Here is a 20788-nt window from a genome sequence, read left to right as displayed (position 1 = left end):
TTGAACCACCCACACCAGTATCAAACTCTGAAAGTCACCTTTACTCACCACCACTTTTAAGAATCCGTTTATTTTCTGCAGTTCTTTGGAAGTATGTGGGTTTCTTCTATTCTGCTCTTTTCAAATTACTAATTAGACCATCATTGCTCCCTTTACCAAAATAGAGAGACAGAAATGTATGATCTGTCTTACTAAATGACTCAGGAGGTAGGAAGAAATTTAAATGACATTTTTTATCTTTTGTTAATGGAGGAAATAGAAAGGAAGGCACATACAGGTATTATTCTAGTCATCTAATTTTACTCAGCGTTCCACATAATTTTTCTAGATGAAAATAGTGTCATGGGAGGACAAAGCAGTAGCATCTTTAAGCATGCTAGCAGGTCTTTTCACAGTTTACCCAAAGACAAATTCATAGCATGGTGCTTATTTTAAAAATTGAAAGCATAGAATTTGTCTAAAAATACTACAATTTTCAGTCTAGAAAAAAGAATCTAGGAAATAACAAGCGAGAGGAAACTGATATTTGAAGAATCAATTTGCAAACCAAGGCAAATTGAAATGTACAGAAATATAAATTCTAATGAAGTAGAAAGGATAATTTTATTAATTTTTAATTTTTTAAATATTTTTTTGGTCAGGTAATAGAGGGTTGTGAATCATGTCCAAATTATTACTGAGAAGATTCTGATTATTATTTCCAATTATATAGCAAGCTATACAGTGAGCATAGACATCTAATAAGAGTTAGGAAGAACATACTCAACTTTGTCCCATTTTTTTTTTCCATGGGACCTGACAGGATTTAGGCTATAATGGCTTTGTGTGTATTTAGAACTGATTGATGGCCAAGACTTCTGGAATGAATCAGGCATAGGATTTCTCCGTATCCTAAATGTTAGGAATCTATTGATGATCCATTTGCAGCTTGATGCTGGTAGTGATTTATCCTATTTTATAAACAGAGAACAGTAGAGGTGGATTTCTAAAATAAATAAATGGATGAATAAACTTGTCTTTTTTTCTTTGTTTTTCTCTTCTCCCCTACTCCCCTTCCCTACACACTTCTCCCCTCTGCCCTCCTTTCTCTCCCCTCCCCCTCTCTCTAGGTCCAAAGGGAGGGAGCTAGGATTTCAATACCCTTTATTCTGAAAAATCTGTGTATGACAGTTGGGGATCTTCTTAGTCTGGCACCCTGATAGCTATGAGCAGTGCTCCAGGTCAGACTAACATGTGGATGCCAATGCCGTGTGTCCTTATTTATCTGTTTGGCTCCTGATTCATTCAGAGATGCAGAGTGAACTTTTATGACAACTTTCTCTGTTCCAAACTTTTCCTGAGGCATTAAACACTAATACGTATCAAGAATAATTAAGGTATTATTTCCTCAAAAAAAAAAAAAAAAAAAAAAAAAAAAAGACCTTTGTGAGAAACTTAGATTAATGCTCATTCCTTGGAAACTCATAGTTTAAACAAAACAAACGAATAATGAAAGAGTAAGGGAGGAAAGTCAGTCCATTATACTTGGTTGAACTCAACAACTGTGAAAAAGGGCAGAGAACATGTCTGGTAGTTTGAATAAGAATAGCCCTTATAGGCTCATAAAGAGTGGCATTATTGAAAGGATTAGGATTTATGATCTTGTTGGAGTGGTTATGGTCTTATTGGAGAAAGTGTGTCACTGGGGGTGGGCTTTGAGGTTTCAGAAGCCAGGCCAAGTAACTCTCTCTCTTCCTACTGACTGAACTCTGAACTCCCAGCCCCTCTTCCAGCACCATATCTGCCTGTGTGCCACCATGCTTCATGTCATGATGATAATGGGCTAAACTTCTGTGAACCTGTAAGCCAGCCCCAGTGAAATGTTTTTCTTTGTAAGAGTTTCCCTGTTCATCATGTCTCTCTATAGCAATTGAGACCCTACCAGGAACTGGAGTATTGCTGTGATAGACCTGCCCCCCCCCTTTTTTTTGTAAGAAGGTAGACTTTGGGATGTATGCAGATCTATACTGAAAAGGAACAAGCAAGCTGAGAAAGGAAAAACACAAAATATACAGTTTGAGAAGGAAAGGAATACCAAGAAGTGAAGTTCGGTGCTCAAGGAGATACAATAGATTTAAAGCAAAGAGTAAGTATGAATGGAATGGAATGGAATAGTGACCTCATAGCAAGACCCTGAAAAAGAATTAAAGAAAAGTTTAGGCCTGGATGTGGTGGCACATGCCTTTAATCCTAGGAGAAGAGGCAAGCAGACCTCTGAGTTCAAGGTCAGTCTGGTTTATGGAGAGCCAAATTTAGACAGTGAAGGAAATCATTGAAAGTATAACGCTAATGAAGATGTAATTGAAAGAAGGGGCTATGTTGCAGCTCTAAAAAGAGAAAAACTTGTCAGTTTTGGCCATGTGTTCTGATTTTAGAATGAAGGATAGACAAAAAGAATTATGGAATCCCTCTCTATGACTGAGGAAAGCCCCTGAGGTCAGGAGTGTGTCTGTGGTGTCCTGGATTGGAGGGCTACAGGGGCCATTGCCTGAAGCTGTGAAGCTGAAGCCTTGATTACCTCGGAAATCCCAAAATGTTGGAGACGCCGGAGTTGTGAGATACTTGCCAAGGAAAGATGCTAATAGTGAGTGGAACCAGCCCTTGAGAAAGAAGTATGTTTCAGAATCCAGAGTGACCTCAACTAACAATCTAAGCAATAGTGGAGAGAGAGGCTACCTTAAATGTCCTTCCCAGATAATCAGATTGATGACTACCTTGTATGCCATGTTTTAGTCTTCATCTAGTAGCTGATGGAAACAGAAGCAGACACTCACAGCTAAATACTCCTGGAATCCAGTTACAGAGAGGGAGGAGTGATGAGCAAACGGATCAACAAGAAACCCACAGAATCAGCTGACCTGAACAAGGGGGAGCTCATGGACCCTAGTCTGATAGCTGAGAAACCAGCCTAGGACTGACCCAGACCCTCTGAATGTGGGTGTTCATTAGGAGGACTGGGCAGCCTATGGGGCCTCTGGTAGTGGATCAGTATTTATCCCTAATATGTGAATGGACTTTGGGAGCCCATCCCACATAGAGGAATACTCCCTCAACCTAGACACATGGGTGAGAGCCTGGGCCCTGATCCAAGTGTTATGACAAACTTTGAAGATTCCCCATGGAAGGCCTCATCCTCCCTGGGGAGCAGAAAGGGGATGGGATGGGGGTTGGTAGGAGTCAGGGAAGGAGTAGAGGGTGAAGGAACTGGAATTGGCATGTAAAACAAGCTTGTTTCAAATTTAAATAAAAAAAATTATAAAGAAAAATAAAAGAAGAAGTATGTTTCAGTCAATAAAGCTGAAAGGATTTGGAGATCTGAAGAGCACTGAGTTTGGAGTTTGCCCAGCTGGGTTTTGGTTTTGCTTTGGTTCAGTATTTTTTTCACTATGCTCTCTTTCCTTCCTTTTGGAAATTTAATGTATAGTTTGTGTCATTATATGTGATCTGCCTTTTGATATTGATTGAATCCCAGAAGGTACTTTTAACTTTTAAATAATGCTGAGACTGTGAATAGACAATGAGGATGTGTGAAGTTAGACTGAATGCATTTTTTTGCATTGTAATATGGCTGCAAGCCTGTGGGGGCCAAGGAGTTGAATTTGGTGGGTTGAATAGGAAATGGCCCCCATAAACTCAGAGGGAGTGGCTTATTTGAAAGGATTAGGACATGTGACTCTGTTGGAGTAGTGTGACCTTATTGGAAGTGTGTCACTTGTGGGGTGGGCTTTGAGGTTTCAAGGGCCCAACCCAGGCCCATTGTCTCTCTTCCTATTGCCTGCTGATCCAGATGTAGCTCCCTCTTCAGCACCGTGTCTGCTTGCATGCCACCATGGTTCATGCCATGATGATGACAATGGGCTAAATCTCTGAACTATAAGCCAGCCTCAATGAAGTGTTTTCATTTATAAGAGCAGCCATGGCCATGGTGTCTCTTCGTAGCAATAGAACACTGACTGAGACAACTAGATACCAAAAATTTGTGTTATGGACTGGTTTCCTGGTGATGCTACTACTGGCTCAGGGGCTCCTTGGTGAAAGCCGGGGCTCATAGATGATAATGAAATTAATATGGGAAAACATTGGCAAATTAAAAGTTTTTCTTAAATGGGTTATTCTCATTTTAGTGGTGGTCACAGTGAATTTTATAGGCACAACAACAGTGTAGCACATAACATGAAAAAACCTAATAAAAGAAGAGTTTCTCTCTTCCCAGTATGGTCTGAGAGCTTGTGCAATTAAGGCCAGAAGTTTCAATGTCATTGATTCTCAGTGCAGCAACTTCAATGTGCTTCAGGGAATACAGAGCAGAACACAGGTGACTTCTGCTTTTCTCATGCAGTGCACAATGGCCTATAAATATGACTAATATGTCCACACTAAACACATATTGTTGCTCTTTTCAATTGTATTTATTTTACCAATCATTGAAAGTATGATCATTGACGTGGTTTAAAAAATTCCCTGCTTTAGTTTGGTCTGGCCAAATATTTTGATAATGTGAGAATTTAGTCTACAAGTCAAGGATTGGCAAGAATAATGTGGTTTGTGAGACCAGTCTGGGAGTTTGATCCCGTCTGGACAGATGCCAGGAGTAACTATTGGACCTGGCATTAGAATTCTCATGGAGCAACTTCTTTATCGCCTACATCAACTCAGTTCCCAAGCTTCCTTGAAATTCTCCTCAGGCAGTAGCCAATAGTCCCTCTCTGTGCTTTTATCTGGATCTTTACTTTCTCATGGAAAAACCCTGTGCTCTTTTTTTAATGGACTCCACTTTGTCACAGTTTGAAATGGCCATCCTTGTATCTTCAATTCACGGGAACCTTCCCAATATGAATGTTTATCCCCTCTGTCTTCTTTTCATCTTTGTTAAAAGTGGACAAATCTTTCCCATTAAATACATATGTTTTGTTTTCTGAATCCTGAGGCTAATAATGCTTGATATTTGATATCTTATTCTGCTTATTTTTCCTTAATGACCATCATTATGGCAGACTTATGGGTAGAATACAATTTATCTCTGAGTGCAGCATTTTAAGCTGGGGCAATACAGTCAGTAAAGTGCTTGTCTTGCAAACATGAGGATCTGAGTTCAACTACCAGAAAGCAACTTAAGGAGAAGCTGGTGTGGTTGCATGTACTCTGTTATCCCAGGGTGGGAGAGGTGGAGACAGGCAGATCCTGGAGGCTTGCCTATCTAGTTATTTGGTGAGTTACAGGCCAGTGGAAGACCCTTTCTCAAAAGTAAGATAGATAGCACTAGTGGAATGACACCTGAGGCATCTGAAGTTGTCCTTTGGTCTTTATGCATGAATGCACTCTCACACACACACACACACACACACACACACACACACACACACACGCCAGCAACATCTACTCCAAATTTAGTTTTAAATCTTTCTAGGCAGAATGTTTGCTATATGTTTTGAAGAAAACGGTGCTTCTTAATACATATAACACCAGGAAGAATAACAAATACCTAGTATTTATCATGTGTTTCTTAGCTACAGATGTTTTCTGAAAAAAAAAAAAGCCAGTAGTGAACTGGGTAGTTGTTTTGGAAAATTTATTTCCATGTCTAGGGAGTTTTGAGCTCCTATAATACATATGTACTACTTTCATAGTAATAGTTTTAAATCACACAGAATACAAAATGAAAATATAAATATGCTTACATGTGAAAGTGATTGCCATTCAGAGGTTAGAATTTGAATTCTGTTTTGAGTTTGTATGCTTTTTTAAACATTAGTATTAAACAGTACTTGCATTTAGTAGCAAAGGGAATTCATGAGAATTAAATACTTGATAGTACTAAATAATAAGCATTTACTTTTAGTATTTGTACCTTTATAGTTTGTGCAATTATATTCCAACCATGATTTTTCCAATAATTCCACTTGGCTCCAAGTTCTTCATAGCCTGGGACTGGGAGGTCACTGCCTTTCTTTATCCTATATGGTCTCTGAATGCAATTATTACTCTCTCTGCCTTGTGGCATCTTAGTATACATAACATTTTAATTGCCTTTTATTTCCATGTAGCATTTTTGTACACCTAGCAGCTCCTCTACTTTAGTCATTGAACATGTCTTCTGGCGAGCAGGAACAAAATAACCTCTGATAGCTGAACTGGTTTAATTATCCTCAGAATACATGTGATCACTTGCGAAAAGAAAAGTAGACCTGAGTATGGTGGACACTGGCCTGGCCATTTGTTGGCTCGATGCATTTTTGTAAGTTCCTGAACCTTTGTGTAACTCAGTTTTCTTCTTTGAACAATTAGGGGTAAAGGTATCTATATCAGTGAATATTCATTGAGACAGCTATATAGTAAGTCAGTTATTTGAACACAGGTTATCTGCTGTCAAGTCAAATGGTTATAACTACACTGCTGACCTGCTGGGGATCATCTGCTGAGGTGAGCACAGTCAGGTAAAGAGGAAGCTATCCATCAGTATCAGGACAGGGTTTCTTATGCCAACGGTATTTCTCTAGTTGTCCTAGACAATGCAAAGGGGAAAGAGAAAGGGAAACCAGATTTAAACCCATCACTTCCTCTTTCCTTCACTGTTTCGACTTTTGGCTATAAAGGAGTCTGGAAATTGAAATGTACTCTATTGAAACACAGGAGGAAGGTTCTGTGACTACAACAGGGTGGGAAGCACTCTGACCCCCAAAGACTGGGTGTAGTTCAAACACAACTGGCCTGTGAGATTGACTTTCTAGTACCTTCTCTCTGAACTTTCCAATGTGTCTCCTATCTAATGGTGCATTACGCAACTTCCTCAAATTATTAAGAGTTCCTTAAAGATTGTCTTTAGTGTTTAATACATCCTCCACCTTTCTGTTTTATTCTTTCCCTTAGGTTAAACAAAAGAAAGCCACTACACCTTTAAATAAATTTAGATTGCTTAGTGGTGACAGTCTAGAATGAACAATCAGACATTAGTACTGTGGCATTTGTGTTAAATGTGTTCTGTAGCTGATGGTAACAATTTCTTAAAGGTAGAGAATGCCAGTTTTAAAATGGACTAATTTTTTTTTATACTCTGTCATTAGGACATTCCTTCTGTTTCCATCGTTAGGCACCACTCCTCAGTGATCCTCATAGCCTAAAAACAGTAGCTTTTAAAAATTATTCAGTGTCCTCTGTCAGTGACAGTATGTGACTATTGCCACAATTTCTCCCTTGTCAGTGGTGTTTCCCGAGGCTTAGAGGGTTGTTAAGCACATGGAAAATGAAGTACAATTTTATATATTCTTTATGATTTTATTAGAGCTTTACAACTTTATTTTAAAACATAAAAAAAGTATATCGATTAACACCTACATTTAAACAGACTGGTTTATCAATTAAATTCCTTGTCACAACTGTTATAAGCTCTGTTAGAAAAATAAACATCTCACAACAATCTACAGTGTCAGCTTTTAATAAATACATAAAAGAGAAGTTAGTAGTCAACCAGTTATGTGAAGAAATTCATAGTATAGTACACAAAATTGCCATGTTTATCAGTCTTTTGTATCATTTAAGGCGATTTCACCTTCCATATAATTCAAAGCCAGAAACAGCACAAAATGTGTTCATGAAGAATTTGTTTTTTCTTTGAGCTATTTTATATTCAAATATTTTGATTTAAAAATACATTCTATATTAAATTTCTTTTTACAAAGGCAGTATTTGTTAAGTGAAACAAAGATTATGTTATTGATAATTTAAAAACATGTCTCATTATTTTTGCCAAGATTTACAAACCTTAATAAAGTAGCTAGCACATGTAAAATAGCTTTAAAGGTATGTTAAAATACACAACATGAACTTCTATATTAATATGTGCAAATTTATACTTTCTTATAATTTTAGAATGAAAATAATTTTACTCAATATTTTAATAAAAAAAAATCTATGTACCATAGCTGTCATTGTTCAGACTTGCTATCAAAATCACATTTGTCTGTGTAAAGTCAGTAAAAGTTCTTTACACAAATCACATGATTTCCATCCTTGATGATTGCAGTTTCTTTTTTCTTTTATGCTGATGTGTTAGACAATTGTACTGAAATTGGTTGTGAAGAAATATAGACACCTGGTTGAAAGAGTTCGCTTACAAGGATACATTTTGTGCAGGTAGACACAGGATAGTGTTATTTCTCTCACATATTTGATCAAAAGCTGCCGGGTTGACAATTGTTTCACATAAGTACTATATTTTGGCTATGCAGTTTTATAACAGTCATTACAGGGGCTAGAGAGGAAAGTTACTAAAGCCAAAGAAAAACATCAAAAGAACAGAAAGGATAAAGAAAAATAAGACAGTTGGGGGACTCGAGAGGAAATCTTTTCCACGAGACCGATTAGTTGCATCATTTATTCTCTTGCAGCTGATATCAAGTATACAAATTGCTGTGAAAACGATGATGTTTCCAGTTAACTTATTTAAAAGTGAGATGATTTCAAACAATCCCTTCAAAGAATTGAAAAGTCTAAAGATACTTAAATGAAAGGTTGAGAAACCTCTGTATTTCATTAGTTAACTTAGGATTGCCTAAGTCACTGCTATTATTATAATGCATAAATGGGAGCCTAAAAGAGCTTTTGTAACTTGGAGGTTCAATGATCTGGGCTGATAGCCAGTGTGGCCTGCCTTGAGTGGTAGGTGGTTCAGTTGTATTGTAAACGGCTTTACATGTTTGAATTCATAAACACGTATAATGAAAGGAATATCCTTGTCTGTACCGCTGAATATTTAATTAAGTTGAAGTAGTGTAGTGTTTATTCCGACACAACTTTAAACACTGCGTTGCACATGACAGTTTCAAGAGACATAACAATTTTGGAGATGTTAAATTGAAAAAGTGTGTGTCCTAGAATCAGCTAGACACACAGTTGGTATGTTCAGTCAGTTATCATAACTAATTTGCCATGTAGGGATTATGGAATATGAAAAGAGAAGGATTTTAAGGATCATTAGTTCTAGATATCTTTGAAAATGTTTGCATCACATGAAATGAAATGACGTTTTAATGTTTGTGAGCACATAAGGATAGCTGAAGACTACGTATCAAGAGTAAACAAAGAGGATACAATATTCATACGGTTGAACTTCCTAGTGAGTTGCTACCTTTAAAAGAACACAAATCACTAGTTGTGAAAATTTAAAATTCTTTGTTTTTTTTTTATCAGCTGCCTTTGTCCAAATGAGGGTTAAAATTAATAGGTCTTTGGAAATAAAGAACTTAATTACTAAACAGTTATTTTTCACAACTTGGCTTATTGGCTTGAAGCTTATGACCAGTTTCTAGAGAATGGGACAATCAGGAGCCAGGAAAGGAGGAAAAGCCATTGAGTATAATCTATTCTACCAAGTAACAGGACAAATATAATTCTATAGAGAAAGATATTCATAATCTGTCAATAATAAATGATTTCAGTGTCTCGTGGATGTCTGTTGATATATACAATAATATAGTTAATGGAGATTAAGTAAATAAAATATTTGAAATTTATTCTTTGGTGGAGTTTTGCATCTGATGTATACACAATTTTAACTTTTTGAGTTTTGGAAAATTTGCCTCTAGAGATATCTATTTTCTGTTATTTTTATAAACTCAGTTAAATTGAACATTTGGAACATAATTAGATTTTTAGTGACTCTTTAAGTCTTTAGAGAATGTCTATGGCTTAATAAATAGTAGAAAATATCTAAAAATCATCAAATGTCTATAAATACATGTATACTGCAGTGTAAAAATGTCTTAGAAGAAACAACTTGTATATGTAGTGGATGTATGGAACATTTCTGAATAATTACACATCAGGGCACAAAATGCTGCCATGCCAAAAATATCATTCAAGGTATTAATTTTTGCTAGCGATTTAAAGTTCTATTAATTGCATTTACTATCATCAACTCTCAAAAGACTCTTGCGGTCATAGAATTTGAAAATAGTCTCTAAATACATAAATTATGTAATCTGAGAATACCCTGTTTCCCCTTATCTATTAATTAATTCTATCTAGTCAAATATTAATTTTCTTCTCACAAACTATTAAACAGAAGAACATCAATTATTCAAGTAAAATATGAGCCCTACAATCTTTTAAGAATTAGTTCTTTAAGTTAACAAAAAAAGAAGAGAAAAAAAAAAAAAAAAACCACAAGACATTCCATGTGTTACGTGGGTATTATCACCTGGCACTGAATTCCTGGGAAGGAAGTTTGTCTTTCCTGTGGCAACAACCTTGCTCCATCTTAAAATTAGTGCAAACTAATGAGGGCCTAAAAGAGTATAAATCCTTGCTTTTCAAGGATTCCCTTTAAGAATGTTGTTTTGCTCATTACACCTGAAAATAATCTATTGTTCATAAACACTGCTCAATTTGAAGTTGTCAGCATTTGAATAATGGATATCTTCCAACTTTTGTGTGTGTGTGTTTGTGTGTGTGTGTGAACTGCCAAGCATCTGTTAATTTATACATTTATAAAAGGATACTGTATGTTATGGGCAGCAAAATATGATTTTTCACACCAGGTTTAGTGACTACACTTTCTGACACACACCGTCATGATATGCAATATTTTGGCAATGCCCTCCCCAATTGAAGAAGAAAAAACAGTTCAAGTCAGCAGCATCACTTGTCATGTTTGCTGGCTAGAGAATAACAAATAGGCTTTCCAGGCCCTTAGGGTGCAATACCTAATGGAAGTTACTCTTCATAAAAAAATGCAAATATCTAGAACTTTCAAGTGCTAAGAAGAAGCAAACTTGGGAGAGATACTATTTTAGATTCCTCTGCTGTCACAGGTAAAACATGTTAGAATTCAAGTACCAAGCCTCTACATCAAGGCTTTAAGTTGAGCCATGCACAGTCCCAGGAGGCTTGTTCTTGTAGGCCACTGTGTGGAGGGAAGGGCTGCACCAAAGACTTATCAGAAGATGGCTAATGAGAAAAATAAGCTGCTTACACACAAATTTGTTTAGAGTACCCTTTTCTACTTTGCTTTGAAATCTTCTCATGAAAATACACCCAGGATTTCAGTAAATCCTATTTTAAGTTTTGCCATGGACATTTCGCAGATTGAAGAGGTAGTGTGCTATTGTGCAATGCTGGCCTGTAATTACATGGCAGATCTTCTCTAATACTGCCACTTCACTGCTTCTGTGTTTTCGTGAAATCACTGAAATTTCCCTAGACTCAGTTTCCTGGCTAACAAAAAGGGGGTGTTAGCTTATTTCCAAGATATTACTCAACCTTCCCCAACTTTGTGCCTTTGTGGATTCTCATGGGTAGGACTGGGATGAGTCAAAGAATGCCCTTAGATGGCACAGAAGGACAAAAATAGTACAGCTTTTCATTTGGAAAATGTTGACATCAACTTGGAGTGAAAATCAAGACAGCATCCTCAGGAAAGAGGGTACTCACTCCACATGAAGCAGTTTCGTAGACACCTTGTAGATTTCAGGCTACAGGTCAGATCAATGAGAGAGTGAAACAATACATCCAGTTTGACAGGTAAGAAAATACAAAATTCTCTCTTCCAACAGAGAAGCTGTGGACTTAGATGACACTTTACAGTGGCCCCTATTAACATTCAGCTTTTAAAAACCAGTATTCTAATAAAGTGACATTGTCCTATAGATTTCTACGGCAGTAGTAACTTAGCACTTATTTAATCCAGTCATCTATGACATTATTAACTTATTCCAGAAGGAAGATTAAAAACAGAATATAAATGCAAAATAGAGAAGATGTTGGAGTCAATATTCATTTTGCAAAAGAGGAGAAAACAGAAACATACATGCACCAAACCACACAGTTTCAAAAGCAACATGTCTTAGGGTTAAGGTTTTACCTATTCACCTCCAGCTGAAGTGAGATACTAACCATTATTCAGTTGGTTGTGAACATGAAGACAATGCCAATTGATGTGGTTGACTGCTTTCAGTGACTCCTGGATGTTCTCCATCAGTAGGTTGTGTGCAAGAATCACTGTATAGTGGTAGCAACACCATGCCAACCTGTTTCACAGCACTGTGGGAAGTGCAGGGATGACAGGTACCTGTAAAGTGTAATCAGTGCTTTCCAGATGATCTACATTCTACGCTGATCTAAATAAGTTATATATTACAGTAAAGTGCTACAACACTAGTATCCAACAGTAGTAAGACACATAGTTCTCTGAAAAGTTCAGCAGCTGTGTGAGTCACACGGTTATGAAGACACTTGCCAGTCTTCATGGCACAATCTTAAACAACTTGTCTCTTCCTGTGACCTTATATATTATACTTTTTTTTTTTTTGGAGCAATTGTGTAAAAAAAAAAAGAATCCAGTTTCCAACAGTGTTGTTTTGTTATTGTTATTTTTTAAAAATCTTTCTTTAGAAGTTGCACCTGAATGTCTCATGAGCATTTAGTTTGCTGATATCCATTTTTATTTCCTCAGGCTTTTCCCTTCTGTAGGTTACAGTTCTTGTGCAAACACTTTGCAGAATCAGTTTATCCTTGGTGAAGAAAAAATATTAGCATTAGTGAAGAAGCTGAGTATTGGACCAGGACAGTAACATACTGACAGCTATACTTTGAATTCACTAACCTTTTTAGAAGCAGACATTCTGTAATCTGATGAAGATTTTATCTTATTACTATTCCATTGTAGTATCACCTGTCTAATGATAAGGACTTTAAGCAACCCAATCAAGAATGTGACTATGAATATGATGAAAAATATTCGCAGATAGCTTGGGCCAGATAAACATTCTGCAAGAAAGAAAACAAGTTGATGGGATACAAAAGAGTTTAGAAAAATAAATCAAAGTTTTCTGTCAAATAAATGATGTTTACATTCCTATAACAGAAACAGAGTTATTTACAAGTCTTTATTTTCAAAACAGGAGGCTGACATTACTGCTTACTCAAAACAGTAAACTCATCTTTGGACAATATCCACAGTTAAAGTTTTTTATATATACATAAATTATTTGAGGCTTGCTATGTCCAAGTCTCTTACCTGCATTTAAGTTTGTTTACAACTGTAACAGCTGTAGTGGTGTGTAATGTTCAGCACTTTGGGGAAAACATGATTAAAAAAATATTGAGTAGCCCCAAGCATTTAGCATGTGTTTCTCTTTTTATGCTTTCTCCTACTTTGTTGTTCAGCAGTAATGGAAAATAAAGTAAACAGTTGAAGAAGCTAAACTCAATACCAGTCTAATAGGAAAATAAATATTTCCTCTAAACCCTGGTGTGAGATTTCATTATTATTATACATCATGGCTCCAAGAAGTAGGAGTGTTGGATCTTGGACAATACCCAAATATCTTGTCTCACTTTTTACTAATTAATTTTACTAATCTAGTCTCTTTGCCTGCACAAATGCATTATGTGTTCCTCCAAGAACAAATAAACACTAGCTGAAGAAAGAAAAGCCGTGTTAGGAGAGCGAGCATGCTAGACCTTTGTTTTAGCATCAGATCTCTGGCAAACTCTCACTGGAAAATTTGCAGGCTCTATGCTTGCCCAGAGTCCACTTTAATCTCTGAGGAACATGGTTGCACAATAGTGGGTATTCCACAGAACTCACAAGCTGCCCTAGATTCATAAAATCACTTCCTGGACTAAAGCATGTGTTTCTCCACCCCATTCACCAGGCTTCAGGAACCTTGTCTGAATGAAGCAGTTGCCTCTGAAAAAGCCTCCAGGGAGAGGACTGCCAAGGCTGTGAGCAGAATAGCATTCAGGTATGGCTACTTCAGGCCTGAATGTCTAATGATAACTCAGTATTCCTGTGTGAGGTTTCAGTAATGGAGACAAGAGGTCTTTTCCAACTAGGTTGACTTAATAGAGACCATTCCTTGTGATTCGTGACTAAAAACCCTGAGGAGGTAAAGACACACCTATTCTTACTTATTGGAATGGAAACAACAGATGCTAGTACAGTATAATGCTTCCTTATTAGAGATGTCATGGGGACACAATACAAAATGTGTGTTCAAAGGTGGTGCTATTTGATCTACAGTTTCCTTCAGGTTAATGACCTTCATGGTTTATGTTCTGACAGACTAATGTCCCTTGGCTGACTTAGTCTACTCTGTCAGCTAAGCTGATCCTCAGAGGGGCAAGTGGCTTGATCCCACTCCTGGCTTTTTGCCTGATTGGAGCTTAGCCAGAGAGACTGAAAGAAGACCCTGTAAGTGTGATTGAGTGGACAGTTAATTGAGGTGCCTAACAAATGCCCCTTTCCTCTCCTTGCACAATAGTTGTCAAGGGGAGGGAAGCCCTGTAGCTACTGATACATTTCAGAAATATTACTAATGTGTTATCCAGAAGACCCTTTGAGGGTTCAATCTGCATGCATTTCCCTATGTTGTTATGGTTGGTTCAACATTTACCCCTGGTCATGCTTTTCTTAGCTGAGGTCAGGCAGGGCCTTTTTCTAAGGAGTTATAAGGGAATACTGTTTGCAACAACACTTAAGTCAGAATAGTGTTTACTTAACATAATTAATGACATGTAGGGCCCTTCTTTATTAGAAGGCACTTGGCTTTCTGCAGAGATTTCTGCAGCCTCAGCTGGCAGCACATGGGACTCTTTTCTGAGCCAAATTCACTGTGGGCTAAGATCAACATGAATGGGAATGAAATATGGGAAACTAAGATGTGCAGGAAATTTCTACTCTGCTGTTCCTCTGAAGGCTGTTTTTTTCTATTTCATGAAATAGTAGAAGCAATTGGTATGTTTATAAAGATCTGACTGCATGATAGCTTCAATTTCATGGGTGGTTCTACACCTTAGACCTGTGCAAAGTGGGCTTTGGGTTTTCTTTGTGGGGGGAGGGGGCATCCTAATAAACTTGTTTAAAAGTATTTTTTTTAATGTAACTCACATCTTTTCCATTTATACACTACCTTTGACTTGGGGTACTGCTTTTATGCTCATTGGCTCATTTTCTATCACATAACCTTTCAATGTAGTTTATTTTATAGATGAGGTTTTGTCTCAGGGAAGTTTCACAGATGGGATGGTGTTTCTTATTAAGCTTTAGTCCAAGATCTTGAGCCTAAAACTAACACATTCTTTCCATTTTGTCAAATTTAGAATAATTGAAGTTATATCATTTTTCTTTTCATCTATCTATCTATCTATCTATCTATCTATCTCAAGGTCTCCCATGGCCTGTGTGTGTGTGTGTGTGTGTGTGTGTGTGTGTGTGTGTGTGTGTGTGTGTATAACAGAACTTGGTTATATACCAAGTTCTGTTATTTACCAGGGTGCCTAGTTATAGTGGTACTAGATTGGACATGGGGTTTTGCCCATGCCAGCCATGTACTCTACCAACATAGCTACATGTCCAGCCTCATAACCTGTGGAAGTTAGGTATGATGCAACAGCAGATGATCACTTAAAATCTTAGGGTTTCACCTGAAACAGGAAAATAAAGTTTTGATAGATATGAGGAGGGTCAGCAGGAAATTTATGTTATGAAGAAAAACCAAGGCTCCTGACCTCTTAGAGAAATTATTCTACATGGGGAACCCATATTTTGACTCATGGAAGTCTGTCTAGATAATTGGCATGCTCCTTGGTGGAGGTAGGCAGCACAGAAACAGAGCTATGAGAATAAGAAGGGAATTCTGACTACTTTAGGTATTTCATCTTTGGGAGATTAAAAAAAATGGATCACCAACTCAATTCAATATTATATACACAAATAAGTAGGGTTTTTTTTTTTTTTTATATCTGTGGCACGGTGATAAAAGTTGTTTTAAAAAAATGTTTATAATGGCTGGAGATTTCTTGTCCCACCAGGACTCACCACCCTTCTCAGCCCCAAATTAACACATGGATACTATATTAATTTTAAAACTGTTGACCGATGGCTAGGGCTTCTTATTGGCTAGCTTTGTCTTAATTATTAACCCATAACTACTAATCTAGGTATTTCTACATGGCTTTATCTTACCAGAGAATGCCTGGCACATCCTGTCCTCCTGGTCTCTACATCGCATCTCTCTGCTCACCTTTCCCAGAATTCTCCTAGTCCCACCTTTCTCCCTGACTCTGTTGGCCATAGTGTTTTATTCATCAACCAATAATAGAAACATATATACAGAAGGACATCCCCCATCATATAATGAAATTAAAATGAAGCCATTGCTTCCTTCAGGAAGTAAATGATACTTGGCAGACCCAGGATCCTATACGACTTACCTGATGCTTGGTCCACACGATGCTGCTGCATGACAGCACAGGAAGTTTTACACTGATGGAGTACAGCCTGAGACAGATTGTGAGGGTGAAGGCACTGCATACAGTTCCTGTGAAAAAGAAAATAACAAAACAGCAATCATTGAACAAATTCTGATTAGGTCCATTAGGAACTAATTTCATTAGCAAGGCCTGGTGGCCCAAGCCAGTAATCCCAGCAACATGGAAGGCTGAAGCAGGAAGATTATATGTTCTGAGGATGCCTGAGCTACTGCATAAATTCAAGGCCAGGCAGGGTGAACACTGTCTCAAAAGTTAAAAAAATAAATAAATAAAAAATAAAAGCAGGATATGGTGCTTGTTGAGAATAATGTGTGAGACCTGGATTCAATCCCCAGTAGCAAATAACTCAACACCATATATTAAAAAACTGTATTTCTAAATGTTTTAAATAAATTACTATGTATATTTCTAAAATTCTTATTTGCATTACTAATCTGAGAAAGTACATGTATTAAAAACTTGAACAAGCAAACTGGAAGTGCAGTGACATTTACACAGGTTTTCCTTGAGCAGGTCTCAGATTGCTATTGGAAAATATTTTTAGGACAAAATAATAATGTCACTGTCATATAACACAGGGCTTTCCATTTATGCATCCCAAGTGCTTCATAGCAACATTAATTCTTTTACAAAGGTATTGTTATTAGTCTTATTTTTAACCAGAGGCACAGAGAGTTTTATCAACTTATTGCACATCACACAGCTAAATAGCAATCACTAGGTTAGCTGGCAGCATCTACTTTCAGAAAATTATTTTTCAAAAACAAAGTAGTGACTTTATCCAGATTTGTCCTAGTTTTTGCAATGCGACTTACTCGACAAAGATGGGAATTTCAGTATCCCAATTCTTAAAATTTCCCACTTAGTTTATTATTGTTGTTGTTGTTATCATCTTTGTATAACAGTAACTAAGGATCCAGCAACTCAGATTAAAGAAGGCAAAATAAAGAACCAGAACACCTTTCAGCAAGGATTGCTTTGTTCATGTTGCAGACTGAATCGTACCAGTTTCCATGGCAGGGTAGATGGCAGGTTGGGCAGTGCTCACAGAGGCGGCCCATGCTCCTGGGGTCCGTGCACTCACACCTGCCACACACACAGGTGCCTCTCCCACTGCAAACTTGGCCCTTGGAATTGACACAGTGCTGTGCTAAGGCCGATGAACACTGGCACCGATCGCCTTCCCAGCCATTAAAGCATTGGCATCTGCCACCTTCACACTCTCCATGGCCTGCAACAAAGACACACCAGAAGCTCTGTAAGGTCTCTTCTGTTTTTCATGGAAACATGTAATAGTCTGATGAATAAACGGCATCAGCTTTCTACTTGCTTTGTTAAAAATATATTTATTACTTTTTCTTAGTTTACATATTGATCTCAGTTCCCTCTCCCATGCCCCCCAGCCGCCCATCCTGTCCCATTCCCCACCAAAGCAGTGCCAAGATTTAGGAATGTCTGTTCTAAAAGCTGTTCTATTGTAGGTATTTTCCCCCTACCAATATATTATGTTAACATGTGTGGAGAAAGCCCCAACTTTGGTGGCTGTCCAACTTCTTGAATGCTTTTTAATTAAAAGCATAAATATAATGAAGCCATAAAGGCTGACTGGAAATCATCAAGTCAGTGTTTGGTCAATGGATTCTATGGTCTACCCTTGTCACTGTTGCTAGGCTCTCAGGAAAGCTTTGCAGGATGGCAGGGTGGCCATGCTAGTGCTTCTGTGTGTTCAGGTGTGGCTAAAGGTAGGTCTTCTGAGAAGCTGAAATGTGTGTGTGTGTGGGGGGGCATTTATGCAGACAATTAACTTGAGAAAGTCTTGACTACACATTATTAAATGGATTTTAGACTATAGAAAGTGTCCAAAATTTAATATGCCAATTTGCAATAGAAGTCTCAAAAGGAGAGGTATATTTTATGTTTTATATAGTATTTCTCAAGCTTATTTGACTATAAAACACCCTTCTTTTTCGTTTGCTCCTTTTACCCTCTTTATCTCCTTGTACACACTCTCTTTTTCTTCTCTCCTTCCTTCTCTCTTCCCTTCTTTTCTCGTCTCTCTCCCTTCTCTTATTGCTGGATACCTCATAGGTAAATTGTTCCATAGAGCCTAGTGCTGGATCAGTTCAATTTGCTAAGTGTAATAAAAAAAAATGAGGTCCAGGCAACAAATGTCCACTGATGTAGCTAGTATGCTGAATCGTAGCCAGTTGACCTGTGAACATGAGCTTTCATTCCCAAGGGAAAGTGGTAGGGAAAATGCATGTCAGCTTTGTTGCTTGCACTCACACAAGCAATTCAAAGCAGATTTTCAGTTGCCTCTGTGTGTGAGGTATGTGGTCACAATATAGGCAGGGCCAATACATTGACTTTTTGAGATTGTATAGCGGAACTTCAGATTCCCATTGTATGTGAAACCACTTTCAGAGACAGTTCTATTGAATGATGCTGGAAACTTCATTCTCTTGTTCCCTGTAAAATATTTCTTGTCCCTAAGACAACTTCTAGTTTATTCCGAAGTCATCTTCCTTCCTACCACTATTCTAGTTACAGCTGAATAAATGTATGTAGCACAGAGAATTCTGTGTATATAATAGAATAAAAAGACTGCATATAATAGTGTTTTTCTGCCTATATAAGATTACTGCCTATATAATAATAGAGTTAAATTGTTTAGCTTTTGATTTTCATTTTCCAATAATTTAATACATATTTCCTAGCTAAGTGCACATACAAAAAAGGAATCTTTATGATAAGCAAACTTACCCTTTAACAGAAAAAACAATCAAGGAATTCAAATGACAGGTAGTTTATTTTAAAATATTATTTTGTTTTAATTTTTAAATGCTGCTTAGGGTTTTGTGTGTGTGTGTGTGTGTGTGTGTGTGTGTGTGTGTGTGTGTGTGTGTGTGTGTGTGTGTTTTGTTTTTGGTTTTTCTTCTTCTTCTTCTGGACTTTAACCAGTAGGTGGCAGTGAACTGAATTAGCCCAAAAGTAATCTTGACATTTTTATCTTATCCTATTTCATTGCAAAATCTGGTCTGTGTGTGGCCAGAGGGAATCTGCTGGATTACTTAGCAATCCAGCACTCTGTGAAGAATGCTGTCCTTTGTCTATTCTGTTGCTGGTGGTTTTCCAAAAATAAATTGGCGAGGTTTGAATGACTGCAAACTTAAAATACCATATACAATGATGCTTTAAGAATTTTCCAGTGAGTGGAATTATGTTTTGTATAGCTCACTTCCCTTCATCCTGACAGAAATAAACTCCTCTGAGCAAGCAGGAGGGGGACTACTTGTTGGGATGAATACCGCCCCCCCCCCCCAGTTCTTCTAGAAAAAGTGTCAGCCACCAAAAGTAACTACTTTTCTGGTGTAAATCTTTCCAAGATCAAGAGATACATGAGATTCATATTTACTTTTAGGTTTTGATTTTAAAACAGTTGCTGTACTCAAGCTGAAAATATAAACATGATCTTGCATGACCTAATTTCATAGATTATGAGGCTTTGAACTTTGATTTGGCTTGAGTGGTAGCATCTCATCACATCAGATTTAAAGATATACAGTGTATATGCCAATATAGTTGTGACTAATTCAAACTGCCCATGTGTATAAACTCACCAGCACACACATTTCCATGGTGATACGGACAAGAAAAGTCATCCTTCTCGCAGTATCTGCCATACACTCTCCCAAGCTTGGTTTTGTGGCATGAACATTTCCCACAGATACAAACTCCTCGGCCACTACAGACAGGCTGATCCTCCTGCAACTTGCAAGTTTCAGACGGAAACTGGCCTTCATCAAAATGACATTTGCTGTCATCACACTGGGGACACTTGGGATCCAGGGCTGATTCCGCACACCGCCCTTTGCGCCCTCTGCGGTCCCCACACTGACACTTGCAGCTTCTATGTATGTGGACTTTCATGGTTTCATTGAAACCAATAGGTTTGATTATTGCATAGTTTTTTCCTCCTGTGACATCACATGTTTTCATCACAGCTGTTACATTGAAAAGAACCTAAAAAAGGAAATATATTTATACCCTCTTATACTGATAATTCTGTATGTCGTAATGATATCTGAATTGACAATGAACATCTCAGAGACACAAATTTTACAAATCACACATGAATTTCTTTCATGTGTAGGTGCAGAACCTTCTTTTAATTCATTTTTTACCTAACTGATTAATTAGAATTAAAGGAAGCAACAGTTGCTAGTAGCCTGAAAAATCACCATGTGTCCATTTGTCCTCAAGTGTTTGTGCCCCCTTAGACTTCTGGAAAAGTCATTACAGAACTAAAGAATGTATAGGCACGAATTAATAATTAGTTTTTTTTCCTCCTAGAACTACAGTTTATTTTCCTGACATTTTTCCTTGTTCTCTATTTCCCTGTTTTTCCATAACATGACTGATTTAATATCTCTATTTTCTGACTCCATATTCAGGTGCTTTGGAAAATCAGAAAGTT

The 20788-nt window shown here is 37.4% G+C and overlaps 1 protein-coding gene across 1 annotated transcript in view; it reads right to left on the bottom strand.

The window, feature by feature from the left end:
- Positions 1 to 12090: 12090 nt before the first annotated feature.
- Itgb8 (integrin subunit beta 8) overlaps positions 12091 to 20788 on the bottom strand; it is a 77627-nt gene continuing 68929 nt past the window's right edge. Inside the window, exons 10-14 of the mRNA XM_051177820.1 lie at positions 19932 to 20334; positions 17317 to 17542; positions 16252 to 16358; positions 12638 to 12801; positions 12091 to 12545 (exon numbers count right to left, since the gene is read on the bottom strand). Coding sequence (XP_051033777.1) covers positions 12423 to 12545; positions 12638 to 12801; positions 16252 to 16358; positions 17317 to 17542; positions 19932 to 20334 — 1023 coding nt within the window. The 3' untranslated portion in view covers positions 12091 to 12422. The remainder of the gene's footprint in view (positions 12546 to 12637; positions 12802 to 16251; positions 16359 to 17316; positions 17543 to 19931; positions 20335 to 20788) is intronic.

This window comes from Phodopus roborovskii, unplaced genomic scaffold, assembly GCF_943737965.1.
Source record: "Phodopus roborovskii unplaced genomic scaffold, PHOROB, whole genome shotgun sequence".
In the NCBI taxonomy this organism is placed as follows: Eukaryota; Metazoa; Chordata; class Mammalia; order Rodentia; family Cricetidae; genus Phodopus; species Phodopus roborovskii.
This window is presented reverse-complemented; position numbering and strand designations above follow the sequence as displayed.